This window comes from Chiroxiphia lanceolata, chromosome 12, assembly GCF_009829145.1.
Source record: "Chiroxiphia lanceolata isolate bChiLan1 chromosome 12, bChiLan1.pri, whole genome shotgun sequence".
In the NCBI taxonomy this organism is placed as follows: Eukaryota; Metazoa; Chordata; class Aves; order Passeriformes; family Pipridae; genus Chiroxiphia; species Chiroxiphia lanceolata.
The window spans coordinates 20049595-20070345 of record NC_045648.1 but is presented as its reverse complement, the minus strand read 5'-3'; the positions used below and the strand labels follow the sequence as shown (position 1 = coordinate 20070345).

General features: G+C 41.2%; 1 protein-coding gene across 3 annotated transcripts in view; it reads right to left on the bottom strand.

The window, feature by feature from the left end:
- RORA (RAR related orphan receptor A) overlaps positions 1 to 20751 on the bottom strand; it is a 358029-nt gene that overhangs the window by 97602 nt on the left and 239676 nt on the right. For all 3 annotated transcript variants that reach the window (XM_032700479.1, XM_032700482.1, XM_032700480.1), the window contains exon 2: positions 18812 to 18841. In XM_032700479.1, coding sequence (XP_032556370.1) covers positions 18812 to 18841 — 30 coding nt within the window. The remainder of the gene's footprint in view (positions 1 to 18811; positions 18842 to 20751) is intronic.

Genomic DNA, 20751 nt, shown 5'->3' with positions numbered 1-20751 from the left:
CTCTTGTGTAATGCCTCTGCTTTTCACCCCTACGCTGGGGGCAGAGCACTTCTCTAGAAATCCTCTGCTGAGGGGTGAAACACAACTGCACACGTGTGCCAGCAGGGATAAGTCATTCTGAGAAGCAGGCACAGCAACAATCCTCCTTGGAGCAAACCCAGCTTTTACACAGCCTGTGTTTCATCACAGGGGTTTTCAGGTCTGTGTGGAAATCACACCTGTTTCCAAGCAGAACCACAGATTTGCACCATCATTCAGAAAGACTTTCAGAGACCTGAGCTGGCAAACCCAAGGCCAGAAGAGTGGCTTAGAACACTTATTAGCACAGTGTTTATACTTACTAATAAGTAAGCAGGCTGTGTTTAGCTGAGATTCCTCTCCCCAGAAACAAATCCATTTGCAGCAGGGAATTGTTGATGTCATTCCAGTGCCTTTGGAAGCACTAACACTCTACAACCAAACCCACCCTCTGGGGACCAGAGGAAGGCCTGTGAAAATATTACAAAAAAAAAGAGTACAACAGTAAGAACAACATAAACAAACCTGCGCAGAAACCTGGCTGTGTGTCAACACCAAAGCACAAGTGGAAACCCATTCAGAACCCACTGGCAGAGGCCATACAAAGGAATTGTTTTGTGGCCAGCATTTTTTAATTAAAATCTTTGGAATTATAACAATGAGATTTTGCATGTGGCTGTTACCTAAATGCTTTAAACTTTATTTACCACCTCTACCCTCTTCACCTGCCCAATTGTACTGAAATACAAAGAAACTCAGTTTTTTCCCCCGAGGATTGCGTGGTAGCTGGCTGAAAAGAGATTCAGAAACACTGCACTAAGGAGTTAAAAAGCTCAAGAAAATAATGGTTAAGTTCTGTGAGATGAATAATTTCACTAGTTCTGGTGCACTTGAGTCAAGGACGGATGGGCTGTCTGGATGGGGGACAATAGGAGTATTCCCTGGCTTCCAGCCAGCTCATAATCATAGAGTAGCATTATCAGCCAAAGTTAATTTTTCTTTTGATTAATCATCTGCCAGAGCTCGAGAGTTTGTGGCTAATTGTTCCATTCTTGACTGTAGAATGAATATAGAGAACAATGTGCAGGGAAAACATAAAGCAAACCCTTGAGCACATAATGAATAGTTCCGATGAGTTGGGTACTTTGCTCTTGTGTTCATTAAGATGGGGTGGAAATGCACTGCTCCAAGGACCAGCACACCACAAGCCAGAGATGTTCAAATCCTCCACCCCGTGCTCACAGGCCACTGAACTCCTGTTGGACAGCCTGGTTTAGGGAATAATAGGTTTAAGCAAGGAAGAAGGAGAGCAGGATTACATTAGAAGGTTAAACTTCAGATTTAAGAAGTAACTGATGAGGCAGCAGGTGTCCCAGGAATGATGAATGGGCAGCAAACATAAAACAGGACACCTTTCATTATAGGGGGATGAAAAATATGGTTCAAAAGGATATACAGAGCAGTTCTTGTGGCTACAGCTCTATGCCAGCAACGTAAATTAAAGGTCTCTCAGTACTGGCTTGTGTAAGTGAAGGACTGAAAAAACAAAATTCTCCTTGTGTAGTGCCCCCTCCCCAGTCAAAGCATCACATTTCCCATGTGAGGGCTTTTGAACTTGTAAAGTCTTAAAATGTATTTTTTTAAACCAAAAAGAAGTATATCATTAAAAACGAAACTGTAAAGCAGAAAAAACACATTTAGACACGAGCCATAATAAGGTCATTGTCCATGACTCCCTCTCATTCACATTAATAACAGCACGTCTGCAAAAGAGCATGGAAAAGTTAGATGAAAGCTAGAAAAATACAATGTATTGGAATTCTCAGGAACAATTCTTGGGCTTCTCCTTTCCACTGAAAGTGAAGACTTGGAGCCAACAAACAGAACTAGTAAAGTCATGAATGAAAAGTACAGCAATGTTTAGATTAAATGTTCTAAAGAAACACCAAAGGTCTGATGACCTAAACACAAATGAACAATCCCTAATACAATGAGGTACTTTTGGGGTCAAGAAACAACATTGACTGACATTAGAATTGGTGCTGACACAGAACAAAGACAGTGACTCTGAGGAAAACATATCCTCCTAGAGCCTCTGGAGCCCCATTCCTACCTACCACTGTAAACAAAGCTGGGTGGGAACACGTGCCTGTAGCTCCCCATCCCGCAGATCCATGGAGGCACCGGAGACTGCTGAGCTGTTCCGAGTCCCAGAGACAACTGCGAGAACTACTGACACACTTATGCAGAGCCTGGCAGCAAATGACAATCCAGATATTCAAATAGGAAAGAAAATGTTATCTTGTAGGAGCTAATTATTGCAGTCTCTTTACAAGTTACTCAGCCAAGCAACACATTGTCAGCGCTGCACAGATCACACCAAGTCAGTATTTACCAGGGCTAATTTCCAGTGAGTAAGCGAAGGCAGCAAGAGCTTTACTGCAGGACGTTAAAGTGCCAAAAAAATCTCTGACTCAGAGGCCTATGTGCAGAGATAATGACAAGGAAAAGGTCGCATGTGTACACCTGCCAAAGAATTGGATTCTGTGTGCAGAAACCTTTCTTTATGCAGCACCTCTTTGTTTTCCTCTTTTCTCCATGTTTCTCCACTGCTCTGAGCAGTGGAAGCAACACGTGCCAGAAGGAGCAATGGGCCTGAAATCCATACAGGAACAATACAGAAGAGCATTAAAAGCTGCATTTCACTCATCATTTTCATGATGTGCAGGGGACACAACACCCTCTGTCCCCTCTACCCCCTGAAATGTTTTCTCTGTATGTGATAATTTATATAATAATAATTACTGATGTTGAATTCCAGCACTTCCTTACATAGTACAATGCACTTCAGGTTCTTATACTGGATGTGCTACAGAACAAAACAGAAAGACAAAACCAGAAGATCAATCTGATTTCAGTCAGATCCTCTGTGGCATTAGAGCCATTCCTTTTCCTCTGCACAGCTTGGCAAAGCAGACATGCCTCTAGCAATGCAGACTGGAGTCTTTACCCTCAGTCTACCCCAAGTTCAGATATGAATAAGTTGTAAACATGCAGTGAGAAGTTTGAACAGAGTGTATCAACATTAATAAAAACAGATATTGATACATCTCCAGTAAATCTCCCTCTGGCTCGTGGGTAAGGCTAAGAACTTATCATTTCCTTCTGTAACACTGTTAGAGATAACAGACAGAAAAGCTATTCTGGGGAAAAAATCAGAAAATTATTCTGCTACCATATGGAGGGAAAAAAAATCATAGCACAAATAGAGAGTAAAAGCAGCACAAAGTTTATGACATCATGGCTCAGCACCCATTTAAACAGTTTTCATCCTTCCTTTAAAATTAAATGACAGCGCTTCATCTCAACACCCCTGTATTCTGATACAGTTACACACATAGGTGACAGTAAAAAAATAAAAATTGGAAATTGCAGCAAATAATGATAGCCCAGGTTTACATATCCCACTGTGTCCAGCAGTGAGACTGAAATGAAAAATGGCTGTTATGCAAATCTCTATAAACATTCCCCACCTCCTTCAGACAACCAAACCCCCACTTCAGTCACCTAAGTGGAAGAGTGATAAATTCACTGTCTGCTTCGTGCTTGTGTGGAACGATAAAGAACCAGCAGGTGCCCCCAGGGCTGGGATTTCACAGTCACTGAACTTGTCACCAGGTGAGTGTCTGTCATTAACTGCAGTCGGAGCTGCCAGGAGAGCCCTGTGAGGACGGGCCCGGGAAAGGCACCTGGAGTGATGCTCAGGAGAGAACTGAGGTCTCAGTTTGGTGCTGAGGGAAGAACCGAGGTCAGCCAGGAGATCCCAGCGGGGCTGAGGGGCTCACTGAGGACGGGCTGTGCTCACAGCTCCCCGTGAGGCTCCACAGCTGAGAGCTTGGACAGGTAACCAAACAGAGAGAGCCTGACAGACAAACAGGTGCCTGCAAAACTCTGTGTGAGCAACTTGGAGCTTCTGTGCTACTTTGAAGTCAAGTGCTACAACTTTTCGCAACAATGAGAAATTGTCTTTGGTTTTGCTGCACGGAAGAGACAACCATGGAACAGGGTCAAAAGAATACTGAAAAACATTTCTGTGCGATGTGAAAACTGGATGGAAACCCCATCCATAACGGTTTTGCAAACAAACCAAACCATTTGGTTAACTCCACTGTGAAATTTCAAATTCACGGCCAGAGAAATGTATTAAAAGCTTTTCCACAGGAGAGGAATTTATAAGTTGAAACGTGTGTAAAATACACGTACATTTTCCCACAGAGACAATAAACTAAATAGCATTTCATAATGTGATAGGATAATATATGCAGCTAAAATCATACCTGCAAATTAATGCAAAAAATTTTTTGCATGTGAGCTATGTCTAAATAAAGGTCGTTATGAATTGAACCACAAAATAAAAAATACCATAAACACAGTTTATACTACAAAATATAGCACAGCATGACAGAAACCAAGTATTTTTACTGCCTTTTAACCCATATATATGGAAATGCCAGGATTAGCAGTGGCAACGGTGCTGTCGGGGGTTGTTTAAAGTTGTAAGAATGTTGAGGGCCAAAGCCCTTCTCTGCAGCTCTGGGTATCCAGCAGCACAGGGCAGGGACAGCAGCACAGACATGGGGGGCAATTCCTGCAGCTTCCCGGCTTTTTTAAAGCAACTTCTGCAAGGCACGAGCGCAGAGTGACAAAGTTAAATGCTGCAAAGGACATTCAGGCTCCACCAGCAACCTGATATTTATAGTCAGCCCTGAGTAAGCACAAACGACTCTGACTTCGGCATTGACGCCACCCTCTTTATCGGCGCGACGTTTGAGGATAATCACACTGCAGTTTCTATTACTTAATGCAAACCTCAAACAAACACGCCTAAATTATCACCACCTGCTAATTGACAAGAAACCCTAATTCCTCCTCCTCCTCCACGTGTGAGACTCCAGACCTTTTAAGGTCTGAACAACACTGACAATGTGACAGTTTTAAGCTTTCCATCACAAAACATGACACAGGGAATGTGCCAATTTCGAGATGACTGCCAGGAAAACATAAACTGTTTGACATTTAATAAGCTTGTGTTTTCATAGAAATACATTGTGTTCTAGAGGGTTTGTTTCCATGAAAACACATGGTTGGAAATGAAATGAAAAATGGTTTTCTCAGTACTAAGCACCAAAAATAAAATAAGATAAAATCTCATCTGAGAAAAATACGCTAAAAATCAAGAAGTTTTGGATTCCCATTTCTATTAAACAATCACCAAAGGGGCAGATAGAACAGCTCATAGGATTATTCTTACTTCTTTTGAAATCTGGAATAAGGATATTTTTGGAAATCCATTTTAAAGCACCAAGAGTGCTGCATTCGACAATGCAAAGTAGGGAGAGCTAACACACGTGGATGGGGCAGTCTGGGAAAACTGTATTGCCCCAACTTTATTGGCAAATAGTCTCATAAGATCCTGGTTTCTTTCCTTATCCAAGTTAACACTTGTATAGTGGAGTGACAAACAAGTCAGCACAGCATATGCTCTACCACTGTGGGGACAAAGGAGAAGATGCAGCACTTGGCAAGGAACAAAGTGGCTCTAAATTGGCTCTTCTGGCTCTTAAACCAAGAGCAGTTTTTCTACGGATTCCCAAAGGTACACAGCTCCCCTGCTTTTTCACGTCACTGCACCTGCCTTTGATCCTCCCTTTTCCCTGATGGGAAGTTTTGTGAGGAAAATGAAAAGTGTAACAATTAAAGAAGTGAAGGCTTCTGGTAAAAAGTGAAGCCTTTAATGAAAAAGGTTGGTTTTATGACTGTGATTTGTTCACAGAACGGGCAGTGTCAGATTCCAATCAGTGGTTGCTGTTTCGTGCAGATTCCTGCAGGAAATATCCTAGAGATGCTTTTTTGAAGGATAAGCATTTATACTCTAATCTCATAATCTGGGCATGCTTAACTTGGTGCAGGTAGGTAGAGGTGTGATGAGTTATGATCTCACTGGAAGGAAACAAGTTTAAGAGCTTTAATGGATCAAATACAAATTCTGCCATCACTCAGGTCCCGTGGTCATTCCTTTACACACAACCTGACCACCTACTTCAGCTGAAGCTTCTGTTTCTCTTCTTACCTAATAAGTGCAAATATATTGAATTGGCACACAACTTTTAGGCAAATACTACATCCTTTCCTTTTTGTGTTTGGTTCCCCTTTCCTTTTTCTTCTGCCTCTTTAAAGCCCTAATAACAGGAATTGTAATAGAAATATAACCTCAGAACTATTTGGAAGCAAATGTGCAGCAAGCTCATAAAGCCCATCAGAGGTGCCCATTTAACTGTGTTTGGTGATTGCAAACCGGAAAAAATAGAAGCTAAAAGCAGGCAACACTAACTTGAGCCAGAACAACTTAAATAGTTCAATTAAAAGCTCTTTTCTGGGTTTATTGCCCCGCAATGAACTAAGCTAATGAAGAGAATACCTTTTTTGGGGTATGTCACTCAGAACTAGCTTACTGTTTTTTTTTTTCCTTTGGGCAAATTGTATTTAAACTTTGGTGATTTATCTATTTAGAAATAGAGGCTTTTTTTTAATGACAAGTGTCTAGGAGAAAGATTTTCTGTGGGGATTAGCAAAGGGAGGAAAAGGAAGAGGGAAAATGGAATGTTAGAGGTATTGTAGTGGGTACTCAAGTCTCTCAACAATTGCCCAAATCCCACCAGAGGGAGGGGTCTATGTCAAACTACCACTTACTCATTCAATTTATAAAATTTGGTCCTCAAAATGACTATCAAGTCTGATTTGGAGGGAAGTATCATGGGGGTTCACTGTGCCAGGGCCACGAGGTCATTTTGTATATGCAAACCAAATCTGACACAACGGAACTTATAAATAAGATTTACTGGACAACCTACACCCACAATGGACATCTGGAAAGTCCTTTTTGCTTATCCAGAGCATACAATAAAATATCAACCACACTGAAATGCTCAGCTTTGTGATTTCAAGATCTTGAGACAAGAAAACAAGGAGCTCCATGTAAACCCTGCCCAGGTTGCACTGCCCAGAACACACCACCACTCACTGGGCTGGACCTGTATCTAACCACAGATTTAACCCCAGAGTGAGGAAATCATCTAGTTATAAAACAAGGGATAGGTTCCTACCTGTGGTGCTGTCCTACAGCCTCCCACCCAACATCAGTGAAAAGGAGCAAATAAAGGCAGAAAGGGGAACTTTTTTGCAAACTGGGATTGCCAGGTATAAGTTCTACAAAGAATAATTATGATTTCCCAGATTATTTGCTCTCAGGTTAAGGTCCTCTGTCTCTCTTTTCTAAGGTTCCCTGTTAGAACAGAGATTTTTTTTGTGTCAACACTGTTTGCTTGTCAAAGACAAAATATTCCAGAGAAATGTACATTACTGCCTCATTTAAGCCAGGATTTCGTGTTAAAATGTACTCTCAAAACAGCTGACAGTGAGGTGGTGAAGTCCTGCTAACAGGACATGGAAATTTAGGGTTGAAGTACCTGAACTGCCTTGTTTCTAGGCCAGCTCCTAAAGTCACATCATCACCATCCCACGTGAAGGACGACTCACCCTGCTCTGAGTTAACAGGGGTTTTCTTACCTTCCTTCTGAAAACTGCAGGAAAAAATTGAGACTGTTTCAGTGAAACGTTTTTGGAAATATCAAAAGCTTTGTTTAACAGGAAAATTATTTTCAGCCAGCCTTTAGCACCCTTATGTCCTCAAACAGCAGGTGAAATCGTCTTTCTGGATGACCCCTTTGCTTCCACTTTTACTTCAAGGACCACAACTCTGGAGTGAGCCAACAATACAGGCAGGGAAAAGGGAAAACGGGTCACAGTGAGAAACGTTCAGAGTTTAAACAGGAAACTTGCCTTATCTGTAAAAGTCTTTACAGCCAGCAAGTATCACACCTATTATCAGTGAGGGAACAGCAACAAAGATAACAAAACAGTTCCTCTGGCAAACATTGGTGGGAAGGATGGGTATCAGCTGCTGAACATATCTAAGAGGAAATCACTAAATGGCTTTGGTCATAGAGTGGCTTTCTGAAACCAGAGGGTTCCCTGCCCCTGTTGCACAGAGATTAAATAAAGCCTGATTTGAATTTTGAGAAAACTGCGAGAGCATCACCACTCCTGTGAACTGGCTTTTGAAGTTGGTGGTAAACACCTCAAAAAAAAGAAGAAAAGAAAAAAACCAGAGAGGAAATGGCTTTGCTTTGAGGGTGTGCCTGGTTTGTTGAACAAGTGACACTGCTCCAACTCACAACTGAGAGTTTGGTAACTTTAAACAAGAACCTCTCATACACACAGGGGAGGCTAAGCCAGACAGCAAAAAGTCTCACAAAAGTCTTAATTTTTCCAACAAAATCATCATCCTCTTTGTCAAGGCTCCCTAATTAGTTTATTGCTCATATTTTTAACAGTAACTCAGTTCTGCTTCAACTCAAGAATTTTCCCATTAATGGCAGTAGCAAGACAGGAATCATCCCAAAATCCCCACTGCAATCCCTTCAAACAATAACTTCTATTTAGGTGAGATCTACTCTTTTGATCAAGTGAACTGTGAATCCAAACCCAGGCAATACAGTAATTGAATGCAAGGTGACTGCAGTGGGGTTAAAGACCAAATCCAGGTTCTACTACAGTGCTTTATAATAGCAAGAGATAAAGTAGCAATGGATATTTACACTGAATTCAAAGGTATTCAGGCTGGAGGATGTAATTTAGTTACTTATTGATTCTATCTCTGAGTATAAAACATATTTAGAAAAAAAGTTATTTCAATATTGTGATGCTTATTTCAATGTGCACTAATCAGCACATCTGTATATGCCAAATCCTGCATATTTGAACTATTTCTTTTACAGTGCACATACGGTTAATTCAAAGTAAATAATTTTGGCTTTACAGAAAAATGGTGTCATTTTGTCTTATGAAGTTGCTGTATTTCTTGTCCTGTTTTCAACTGGAACACAGCTATTAAAATGCAAAAGGCCATTTAATTACTCCCCTGTACTCAACTAACAGCAGGCACCACGTTTTCTGAGTCTTTCAGTTTAATGAAGGGTTTTGCACACGGAGTTTGTATTTGGGCACAGTTCAGGTGAGCAGATGAGCATCTTCCCAGCCCTGCACATTACAAATGCAGAGGGCACTTAAGAACTCAAACTCTAAGTACCTGTCACTACATTTTGATCCTTATAACCCCCCCAATCCCCTGTACTCCTTACTCATAGCTGGCAAGGTTTCTCAAAAGGTGTCTGTACCCTTCCCCTGCTTGCTCCCCCATTCCTAAGCAATGAACAAAAACCATAGCATTCTGTCAATATAGCTCAAAATAATTTGACTCCTATGCAAAAAGGAAAAAGAAAGTTGAATTTTAAAAGGTCTGTATCCCAAATTCCATCAGGATTCTATTTCATCTTGGCTTAATCTGGTTCTGTTCCTACTTTTCAACTCAGCTCTTCACACTGACCCACACCACCCTTTGAGACGTTTTGCCCTTTATAAGTGAGCATTAATTACTATACTCGTGTTAGGAGATTGAGGAGGGAGAAAAACCTGACCAGAAAAACTGTGTTTAAAAGAAGAGCTTGACAAATATCATCATCATTTGGTCACAACATTAAGAACAAGCTACTCATTAGGAGCTGGAGTGACTACCTGCTCTGCCAGAAGGAGCTGCCTCACATGCTGCCTGCACCAAGCTGTGCTCCCAGCTGGGCTCAACATTTAAATAATTCTGGGCTGATGTGCTCAGAGAAAGGCTGCAAAACTTCCAATATTTTACAGTCCTAATAAGGTTAACCATCAACATACATTAAAAAGCCCTTTTCAGGTTCAATAGCTGTGTCAGGATGGCAAGTGCACAAGCCTAGCAATGCACTGTCAAATAAATGAGTCTATTAGGAATGATGGAATCAGTCCCTGGTTTCAAAATTCAGATAATAAAATGTGCTTTTTTTGGTTCAGATACCAACCTTGGAGAAGTCCCTATGACTAAGCTTGCTCTAGAATCATTAGAATTCAGCCTTACTACAACAAAATGCAGTATTGTGTTATAATAAACAGTGTCATGAGGTGAAATGAATGTGAGCAGAAAGCTCCATGGACAGATTCTTCTCCACGTGTGGAAAAAGGTGGCAGTGATACATCCATAGGAATAAACCACCTACATTAGGAAAACACTTGGACTTTTGATCTTTGAACAAATGGGCCACCAGGCCTAAAGATAATGTTTTAATCCTAATTTTAACCCTAATTTAATCCCAACACTTGGCTGTATTTGGTAGTAATCCATTCATAAAGACTCACCTTTCTATAAAGATTGAGGTGACTTCAAGAAACTGTTCAAATCAAACTGAGTGAGTCTTGCACAAGCCTTGTTTGGTAAGGGTAATTATTTCTTAGGAAGCTATTGCAAAGGATGTAGTCAAACTATTTCTCTGTATGTGTAGTTAGAGCTGGTTAGACTCAGACTATCCAGAGCCAAAATATGCAACCCACATATTAAAGAAGAAAGTCATGAGCAGTAACACTTCCTATTTGCTTTCACATTGTTTGTATTGGAAAATATGCAGAATGCAAAAGTAGATTTGGAGAATTCCCATCTGCCAGTTTTCTGGTGCCCAAGACACTAAAAAAAAAAAAAAAAGACTTAACACAAATAATTAACTTCATGACCAAAAAGAGGAACTTCTACTGCTCTCAGAGTCAGACTAAAGTCTTACAGTGTGGAGAGCATCATGTATTTTGAAGCTTAGACTGAGCCCATAACACAGGGCTCTTCTCTAACCAATGACCACACTAAAACTGGGGAGAGCTGTTCTTATCCAGGTGGAAACATAACCTTCACATAACAGCTGAGAGAGTACTAAAGACAGAAGACTTTAAAAACAACAACAGAGAAGGGATTATGTTATCAGGGCTGATGAAAGCACGTTTCAGCCAACAGGATCCATTCCAGCAGCTGCAGTGGGATTCAGATCAGTCCTGTGCCCTTTCTGCTCACGTGCCTTGCAAAGGCACAAGAAGTGTTCATGACATAATCTACTACATTTCTTACATCAAATGAACGGCCTAAGGAATTAATAAATAGAAAAAGGAAAGGTACAAAAGGTGTAAGAACAACTTCTATGGAATTGTAAGGTATAACAGAACACTCCAGACATTCACAATGTCTGTGCTGCCTGCCTCCACCAACAGTTCAAATTTGTTTTTGAGTCATGTCCACAATCTCAATATCCAGCAACCACACTGACAGAGTTTAGATCCTTAATGTCAGAAAGCCCCCAATGCTCTTCCTAACTCTTCATCATTCCTTAAAACATCGGCCTCCAAATTTTTAAACATTAAAGAGAATGTCTCTGCCCATCTTATATTCTTCCACAGGACAGACCACAGAAAGAAATGAAGTGTTAAAAGAACACTTCAATTTATTGATTTCCAGTTTAGAAGTATCTGAACCATAAACCAACATACACACACACACATATATACATTTTTACGCTGAATGATTAACATTTTGCAAATGCTTATTGGTCTTCACTTGCCAAAATTAATTTTCAACCAGTCTGCAGTTTTGCCCTTTCTCTAGTTTGCATGCTACTTCATCATAAAGGCACAGAAAACCCTGTCTTAGGGTATTTACCACAAAAACTCACAGTAAAGTCAGTCCATAATTAATGGTCACAGCCAAAAATCCCATGTAGATGGAAGCTGCTCCATATACTCAGAACAGAACCAGAGAAGAGACCTGATATTATCTCCAAGTGCAGCTAATAGACAGAGTTCCCCGGGGACTTCCAGGGCAGTGCATTTAATTGCCTTGGAGAAAAAGAACTGTTCCTTCCAACTGTGCCACAGGCTGGGGGCCCAGGCGGGTTCCAAGCCCTTGGGCAGCTCAGAGGAGATGAGAGGCACCGGGTTTGTGCCACCTCTGCCCAGTTACTCTGGGAGGACACAAACCAGACATCAATAAAAAAAAGGTTCTCCTGATGCTTCACCCACGGCTGCTTCCACACAGGCAAAGGGCTGGGCTCTCTCCCAGATATCAGAACTTTGACAGAGGAAATGTTTCACTGCCATGAACCTCCCGTGAAGGAGCAGAGCAGGCACAGATTCCCCCACAGCCATGTCGTGGAGCTCACACATTCACAGGCAGCACTGCCATTCTGTGTCCTCCTTCTCCCAAGCCAGCCAGGAATGCTTTCTGAATTTATCAATATTCCCTCCTCTCCTCATTACCTGACAATGCCTTCACCTCTGCCCCTGTACTCGACAACTGACCACACAACAAGAGGGGAACATTCATTCTCTCTCAGAAAACAAACAAGTCACTGACACAGTGTTTTGTGTGGCAACCAAACCAAACTTTTCACAGGGAGGGCTTCAAAGCAGAATTAAAGGCACAATGTCGAGCTGCTGATGAAGAGCCTTCCTTGGGCTCACAGGAAAAAAGAAAAAAAAAAAAGTGTAGCAGTAGTTCAGTAAAAGTTTTAAACAAGAGGAAAGCCCTAGATAGCTGTCTTCAGATTCTTCACCAGGGCAAACAGTGCTTCAAGGACAAGTAGAAAAGTAGCAGCTATTTGAGGCAACTTCATTATAAAATCATTTTTAATAAGCAATCTGAACAAAGAGAGGGAGTGCTCTTGCAGAGAAGCCCCCAAGGGATCTTAAGGCTGCCCAATGAAGTTATTAGGAGGTTACACACAGGGGACCAAACAGCTATTTTATTGGCCTCAGGGGACAGGGTTTAGTTTTCACCTGTTCTCTTTAGGCCTTGGTACTAACAGCAGATCCCGTTAACCATCAGCTTCCTGAAGGTTCCTGTTTTGTGAGGGAAAAGCATCGTTTACTTACTTTAGCAGACATATGAAACACAAGGGGAAGTCAACAGCACAATGCATAATAGGTAAGTAATTATAAATCAGATCAGAAAAAAAATCATAGTGGTTTTCCCTTTAATACAATTAAGCAAAGTACCTAGAAAATGTTGAGAAATCTTCAGTAGTGACTATAAATGCAATATGGAAGGAAAGTAAAATCAGAGAAAAAGAGAAATCTAGGTCTTGGGTTCCACTAAGCTGCAAACCTTAATATGCTTGTAGAACTTTGGTGAGCAGGAGTTCTGGGATATCTGGACATCTGAGCAGCTGAAGAGCTTTCTTCTGTCCCAAAGCTGCCTCCTCATTTTTAAAAAGGGATGTGCCCTTCTTAGCACCTGCCTAGAGTCAAAAACTTGAACTTAGCCCAGAGTTACTGTGCACTCACCAAAGTTCCCTGAGTCAGGATTTATCTCTAGACAAACACAACAAGGTGAGTGTAGGGACAGTCCCAGAGCTTGATGTGGGATCTCAGATAGCAGAAGGGATGGGTTTACTTCCACCTTTGCCACCAAAGCTGCCAGTTCTTCCTGCAACTGGTTTTATTTAGTGTTAAAACTTACGAGTACACAGTTCCCACTTTCCAGCTCATGTCATTAAAATCAGTGCCTGGCTTTGGAAACATTTCTCGTCTGCCAGAAATTAACTGAAAGGCTAACTTCGGTATAAGCAGGGAACATTTCACCCAAAGTTAAGGAATTCACACAGAGATGACTACTGACATAACTGTTTAGGAAAAATTATTCTAGAATAACTATCTTGGTAAATTACAAAAAGCAGAGAAATACCCAAGTCTCAAATAAAGGGCAAATATCTTAGAGTTACAAAGGAGTCTTAGTCTACAGAGGGTTTTGATATGAGTGTTTTCTGTTAAATCTGGATATACCTTGGGTTCTGAATATATAAAATGTACTGTGCTGAACGTGATACCCAAGTACATCTGTTTGCATTACAAGCAAACAGAGATAATAAAAGATGAACAAAATTAGTCCACAGGTCACTAATGGTGATCCTCTTGCTGTTGTACTACCACAATACAACCTACAAAGCACAATCAACGACACTTTTGTGCCACTGTCCTGGGTTACAAGGCAGGGACACAGAAAAAAGAATTAAGTGTCAAAGTCTGTGGCAGTTCAGAGAGCAGGTACCAAGGAGGGGTAACATGCTGGAATGGGACAGTCCACACAAACCTCTCCAGGAACTGAAAACCTAGAGCTGAGTTGGCCTTGTTCTGCCTCGGGAAGCAATGCAAAGTATTCTATAAATACATGTTTGAGATGAAGCTGAACTTCTAACAGCTCATCTGAGCAGACTGCCATGATCTGAGGATGAGGTGCACACTTTGGACACCATTTTGCTGTAATGTCTGACTCTCTTGAGCCAGAGATTTAGGAAAGAACAGTGGCAAAGTATCACAACTAAAAGTTCCATTACCAACAACGGGAATCCTTATAATAAAGGCACGAGAGAACAGACTGGGTTGGTAGGTCTTAATCTTAAATTTCTCTGAGGGGTGAGCTGGTGCAGGTGTAGAAACTGAAGTTCTCAGCTATCCAGCATCATGACTGCCCAAAGAAACATGCCCTTTCTCTCCAAATGGTGATAATTCAGGGTCAGTGCATGAAGCAGTTGTCACTTTGGGACTCAGCTCAGGGTCACTGTCCACACCATCACTGGAAAGTTAAACCCAAGGAGCAGCTCTGAGTTTGAACAGCACCTGGTTGTTCTGATGCAGGTGAGAGCAGCCCCTCAGGTCCCCACCTCTGCACTGACAGGTGAGTGCCACCAGGAACTGGGGCTCCTGAGTCTTTTCTGCTGTGGAACAACATTCCAAAGGATGGCAGGAGCTCCTTGGTGTGAATGGAAGGTTTGTAAAATCTGTGCATTTTGTCCTACCTTACAGATGCCAGGTAAGCAAGTTAATGTCCCTGGACCTCCATGCAGATATGAGCTCCAGCTATGCAATCAAATTCCTCTGAAGCTCCTAACTGTGCTCTTCACAATTCAAACAGAGAGAAAGGAGGTTCCATGACATCATGGAGTCATTGCAATATTCACCCTCTGGATACATCTGCAGGAAACCAGCCCTTACTTTGACAGGCAGCCAAGTCAAACTCAATTTAGAAAGCCAGTGCCCAGGATATAAAAATGATCTGAAGAAAAATAAGGTGAATGACTTGATAGTTGTGAGTCACAAGTGGTCTGGTGGAGGCCATGAAACTAATTGTATGAAGTATGGCAAGATTAAAGATGTCAGAAACTAAACACTACACATCTCAGGACTGAGTCTAACCCCAAGTCAGTAAACACTAAATGCAGGTCTTTTGCAGCCTTTTGTTTCACAGAATTTCAGATCCTTGTCATCACTGACACTATGATGCCTCTCTGAACTTGCAAAAGGCTGAAGTTGTGCATCCAAGTCACCATTCATTTGGAGCACTTTTCTATTCAGGGCATGAAACATGGGAGGAAGAAAGTTCTATTACAAATATTAGTGTAAATTAAATGATCAGAGAAGAATCTAAAAGTCAGTCATATCTTTCTTGAGTCAAAAAAGAACTGAAAGACCAGAAGTCCCACTTTGAATGGAAGCTGAGACAGGACTTGTCCTCTACCATCTGACAGTTAAGAGCACATCTTATCTAAAGTGAAGGTTAGCCTAACAAATAGCCATGTGAGCCCAAGAGAATAGTGCTACAAACAGACAGAAGGCTTTTTAACTTTAAAAGCCTGTTTAATCCTAAACTTTAACTAAGGAAAGAACTGCATTTTGGGGTGGATAACATTTATCCCCTCAGAGCTGCTTGGCAGAGTATCAGGCTCCTTGTTTAAAAGTGGCAGGTTTTGTGATGTTTAGACTCTGACAAAGACAGAATGTGGAGAAGCAGCCAATGAAATAGAATTAGTTGTAGCAAGAAGGATGAAAACCTCTCAGATTTTATTGAGATAGCTGCATTATGGAACAGCTTTCTTCAGCACTGTATGTGTGCAGATACTGAACTGCTGTTGGATTCAGAAAGGGCCTGAGCACCGGTGAGCAGCACAGGAATTCCATTTCAGGACACTTGTCACAGACTAATGCTGAGAAGGGGCTAAAACATATCCCAAAACTCAAACAATAAACCCAGGAACAACTAAGTTGTGGAGACAGGTCACCACCAATTTCAAAACCTGCAAAATTAAAACAGCTTTTAGTTGAAGTCTGAAAGGGATTAATGTTTGAAACTTATCATGTATCAAACTTTCTGGCATTTATATTAAAAAATATTTTTTCTCCACTGATTTTTTTTCACTTTGCCACTCATTTTCTCCACTCCATTTCTTCCTCCCTAATTAAATCAAAAGGTCATTAGAAATAAGTGGCAGTTTACAGTCAGTCAACACCCTCATATGCCACATATCATAAATTTGGAATAAGACAACTCCATCCATATCTCTAAACATCAGTGCAGGCAATGTATATACAATGCACAAAGAGTTTGCAAGAACGCTTTTTGAAATTTTTTTGCACAAATCCTATTCTACGTAACAATTTGGCTAAGTTAAATACAAGGTACAAGGTGATAGGCAAACTCTAGATTGTCTTGATACACAGACTCTCTTTCCCAGTCATTTGTAGTTGTTAACAACGGAGATTTTAACTGTAATTTTTGCATTTAGGTGCTTATATAATTTTGTTTCCCTGAATCATTCCAAAACTCTGAAATCTTTTTCCTACTTCTTCTATTCAATAATAAAAAAAATATCTATGCAACAATGGAAAAACATGTTTATTGTGCATGAAGCTGAAGTGCCAAAGATGCACAATTTACATTAATTTCTGCTCTATGAGAATTTGTCATAACAGGAATGAATTCTAAAAGGACCTCAACCAAAACTGAATGGAGCCTCATACATATTTGCCTGCAAATGTAGCTTGCATTTTCATCATGCTAATAACAGCATATTGCTCCTTCTATTTTAATCCCTTCTTAATGGGCAAGCTTATCTTCCCATTATTCAGGCAACTTTTCTGTTCATGCTTCAGCAATCACATGACAACTGATTAACAAATCAGGGAATTACTCCTTGACAGCTCCCTTAGAGAAGCACAGAGTTCTCAACACCAAAGACACTGGTCCCTAATTTCTGCCTGCTCTGGAGGTGTGTGGTGAGGAGTCAATGAATACATCTTTTCTTCATCAGAGGCCTGAAATTACTTCAGCTGAGACACACAACACCTCAACAGCCCATCAGCACCACCACACCCCATCAGCCTGGCCTGGCTTCAGATGCATTTCCTACACTCTTTAGGGCTGTGCTTGCTATTTGACCTTCCCTAGGAAAGGATCAGTGCTGAACTGGAGCTGGGGCTCCTGCAGCAGGTCAGTCCTGGCACTGCTGTGCACAGCACAGGGTGTTTGCAGGTGATTTCCTGGGGGAATGGTACAAACCACCATGCACAGCATCAGCCTGCAACAGGAGAGGCCAGGACTGGGCTGGCACAACCCCCAAACTGCTCCCCAGCTCTAGAGAGGTGCTGCTCCAGGCCAGGGCTGAGCTCAAGGCAAGGCTGTGCAAGGGAGCTGTGTGTGCAGTGCCTGGCCTGTGGGCGACAGAGCACTTCAGTCCCCAGTCCCAGCAGCTCAAATATTCACCAAAAACACGAGGAAGGGTCAAACTGCACCCCCAGACTCCTGCCTGTAGCTCCCATTAAGTGGAATGGAAACCTCATATGCCTTCAGCCAAAGGGAATCTGACTCTAAGAACACTTTAAGCAGCAAACCCACCTAAGCAGAGCAGGACTATCATGATCTAAAAGTCTGAGGCATTTAGAGTTTGCTTCAATACTCATACAAATCAAATTTCTCATTTGAAGTTCTTAAATCAATTTTGTAGCTCTGTGCAGTGAGAATTCATAATCTCAAGTCAGATTTTTCATTACATGAATATTATAAAACCAGGAATGAAATAAGAATAAAAACCATGTAAGATACTTTGCACCACCACTTTAACCCTGGAAGCTGCAATGAACATACTTCAAATGCATGATCCTGTTAAAATGCATATATATTTGTAAATTTTGTGCAGGCTACCACCTGTTTTGTTAGGGGGCTTCCATGAATTAATAGCCTCAGTTTTGCCTACTCCTGTTTCAGATCCTGGGCAAGTACAGTTCTTGCACTACCAGATTTCCAAACCTCCACAGCACTCAAAACATCTCAATGTATGTCCAGCTACAAATCATGATATTTTCTTGGAATTGTGCTTTTAACTCGCTGCAGGGTAGATGAGAGTTGATCCCCAGTAATGATGTCTTTGAAGAAGATTTGGAATAAATGTATATGTAAGTAAATGCCCACATCCACAGACATTTCCAAGGTTGCCACTTCTGAGGACTGTTTGTTTATAAGGTTGAGAGCAAAACAATAACCTCCTCGTTTTGATCCAGTTCCTTCAGCACAAGCACTGAATGATTTATCTTACAGACTCATGCATAGGAAGGGACAGAAGGCTTTCAGTTCAATAATATATTTTAGCTTGAATCATACTGCATATATATCAGACATAAAAACATAACCATTCTCATCTGTATTTTCTGGATGTGTTAATTATCAGCTGTAAGGTATATAGACCAGAGCCAGGAATTCTGCCTTTCCTCACAACTTTCTTTTCCTGCCCTCTGACTTCACACACGTGCCAGTAACACACACACACATTTGTACATCCGACAACATTTTGGCTGAGGACTGAAACCACTCTAAAGCAGAAAACCCACCAGCAGTTTTAAAATGGAGCCTTCTCAGACCAGCCCAACACCTACTAGTCTGAGCACCATGGCACAGCCTAACAAACTCCATTCCTAAGAGAAGGCCAAATCAAAAGATATTACTTACATGTATGAGTCTTCTTTGTTACAGAAATACCTGTAGGGAAGAAACAACACCAACGTTAGCAAAGCCACCACTGGATAAATTCTTTTCACATGTATTTCATCATTAATCTATTTTATCAGACACACAGCAGCCACTCTAAAAGAGGAATGAAAATTGCCATGATTTGTGCATTAAAGGTGGAAGGATCTCCCCTCTCTGAGTGCAGACTTTAATGGTATATTTTCTCCTCATACCTCACCTATAAAGGTTTCAACACGTATTGCTTCAGTAGATACCCATCTACACTGTGTGTGCTGCTGCTTTACAACTGAGGCTGATGCACCAAGAAGATAGCAGCAGCACTATATGGAAGCCCCCTTTTATTTTCCATGGTTATGGATTTTCCCACACTCATATTAGGTGATGCACATTAAACCACCCAGACAGAACGGATTTGAGCGGCGCAACAATTCCTGTTATTAAGCTGGAGTAGTTCCTTGATGGCAAGCTGTAGCTTATGCTCATTAAAACCAAATGAACAGCTCTCTCAACGTGAGTATTACTGCCATAATTCCAAGCCAGATGCAAGTATCTCTGAGCTGTTAAATACATAATTTCTGCAGTAATAAAGATGTTTTTATGCTAGACAGGCATGTGGCGGCAACCACCAGCGATGGGCCAGTGCCAGTGAAATTGGAGAGGCATTTTAAAGAAAGCAACAGAGTGAACAGAATGAGGCAAAATTCATAATACCAAACAGAGATAAAATTAACTCTGTTAAATGTCATTGGAATTCATGCTTGAATACAAACAATATTGTCTCCACTTTAGTAGATAACTGGTGACGTACTCAGACCCCTCAGTATTCAAGCTTCACTCTCCTTGGGGGGAATTTTATGAGAAGAGAAAGAGGTTACTGGAAGCAGTACAAGTATTTGAAACATTTCATTTGTGATTAAGGCCTGTAATGAAATTTTAGAATTGGAATTGTTTGGCTTACTGCTCATGAAAGACAGAGAGACCTGAATCTCCTCTGCTCCCCTCCAATTCCTTCTACCACCTCTTCCAAAACAAATTACTATGGAAAAAAAAAGGCTTTTATTTCAGGTTTCTTGGTTATGGAACATCTCAGGGAGGCAGTGAGTTTTAACAACCAATAAAAACATAGGTACCTTATTTGCAAATTTAGAGCCAACTTCCAAAGCCAACAGTTTTCGAACTATTCATGTTTTTGATAGATCCAGAAATCCCTAAAGCCAACCCCAAACAGACAGCCATCAAGTTTGACATAATTGTCATGAGGATTTTTTTTAAATTGCACTTGTGTAGCTATTGGCCTTTTGGTTTGGAACTACCAGGCTCTACAAGTGTGAGCACTGGAACCTTTCTTTTCCCTGAAGAGAAAAGCTGAGAGGCTCCAGGCTTTGAGAAGAGAAGTTCTGATAGTTCCTCTGGGCAATTTTGTAAATGTGAGACACTGGTAAGCAATTTACAAAAATCAGCATACTAGAACTTGATTATGTATATGGATTAATTTAAATAGAAAGGTCCTGGCCAAACGTGCACGTTCCTCATGCACAGAATTAAATTATAGCCACAAAGTGCAGAGCCAAGGTGAGCACTGAGAACAAAAGAAAAATAAGCATAACAAAATAAAACCTTTCAGTTAGGTAAGTAGCTACTACAGGGGGCAAATTCATCCTTTCAATTGGTCATTTGTAAGAGCAAGCTTTCTTGGCTTTTCATTGCAGTGCAATCCTTACTCAGAGCAGGGGACAGGACAGGACAGGACAGGGGGTGTCACTCAGAGCTGACACTGTGACAGGAACAAAAGCCCAGGGCAAGGAGAGGGTCAGAGGGATCTGAAGCACCTCCATCAAAATGCACCAACAATACCTGTGCACCCTTTGGTATGAGTGCAACAACCTCTCTGTGGTTTTTTTCTGAATCTCTGCCTTACC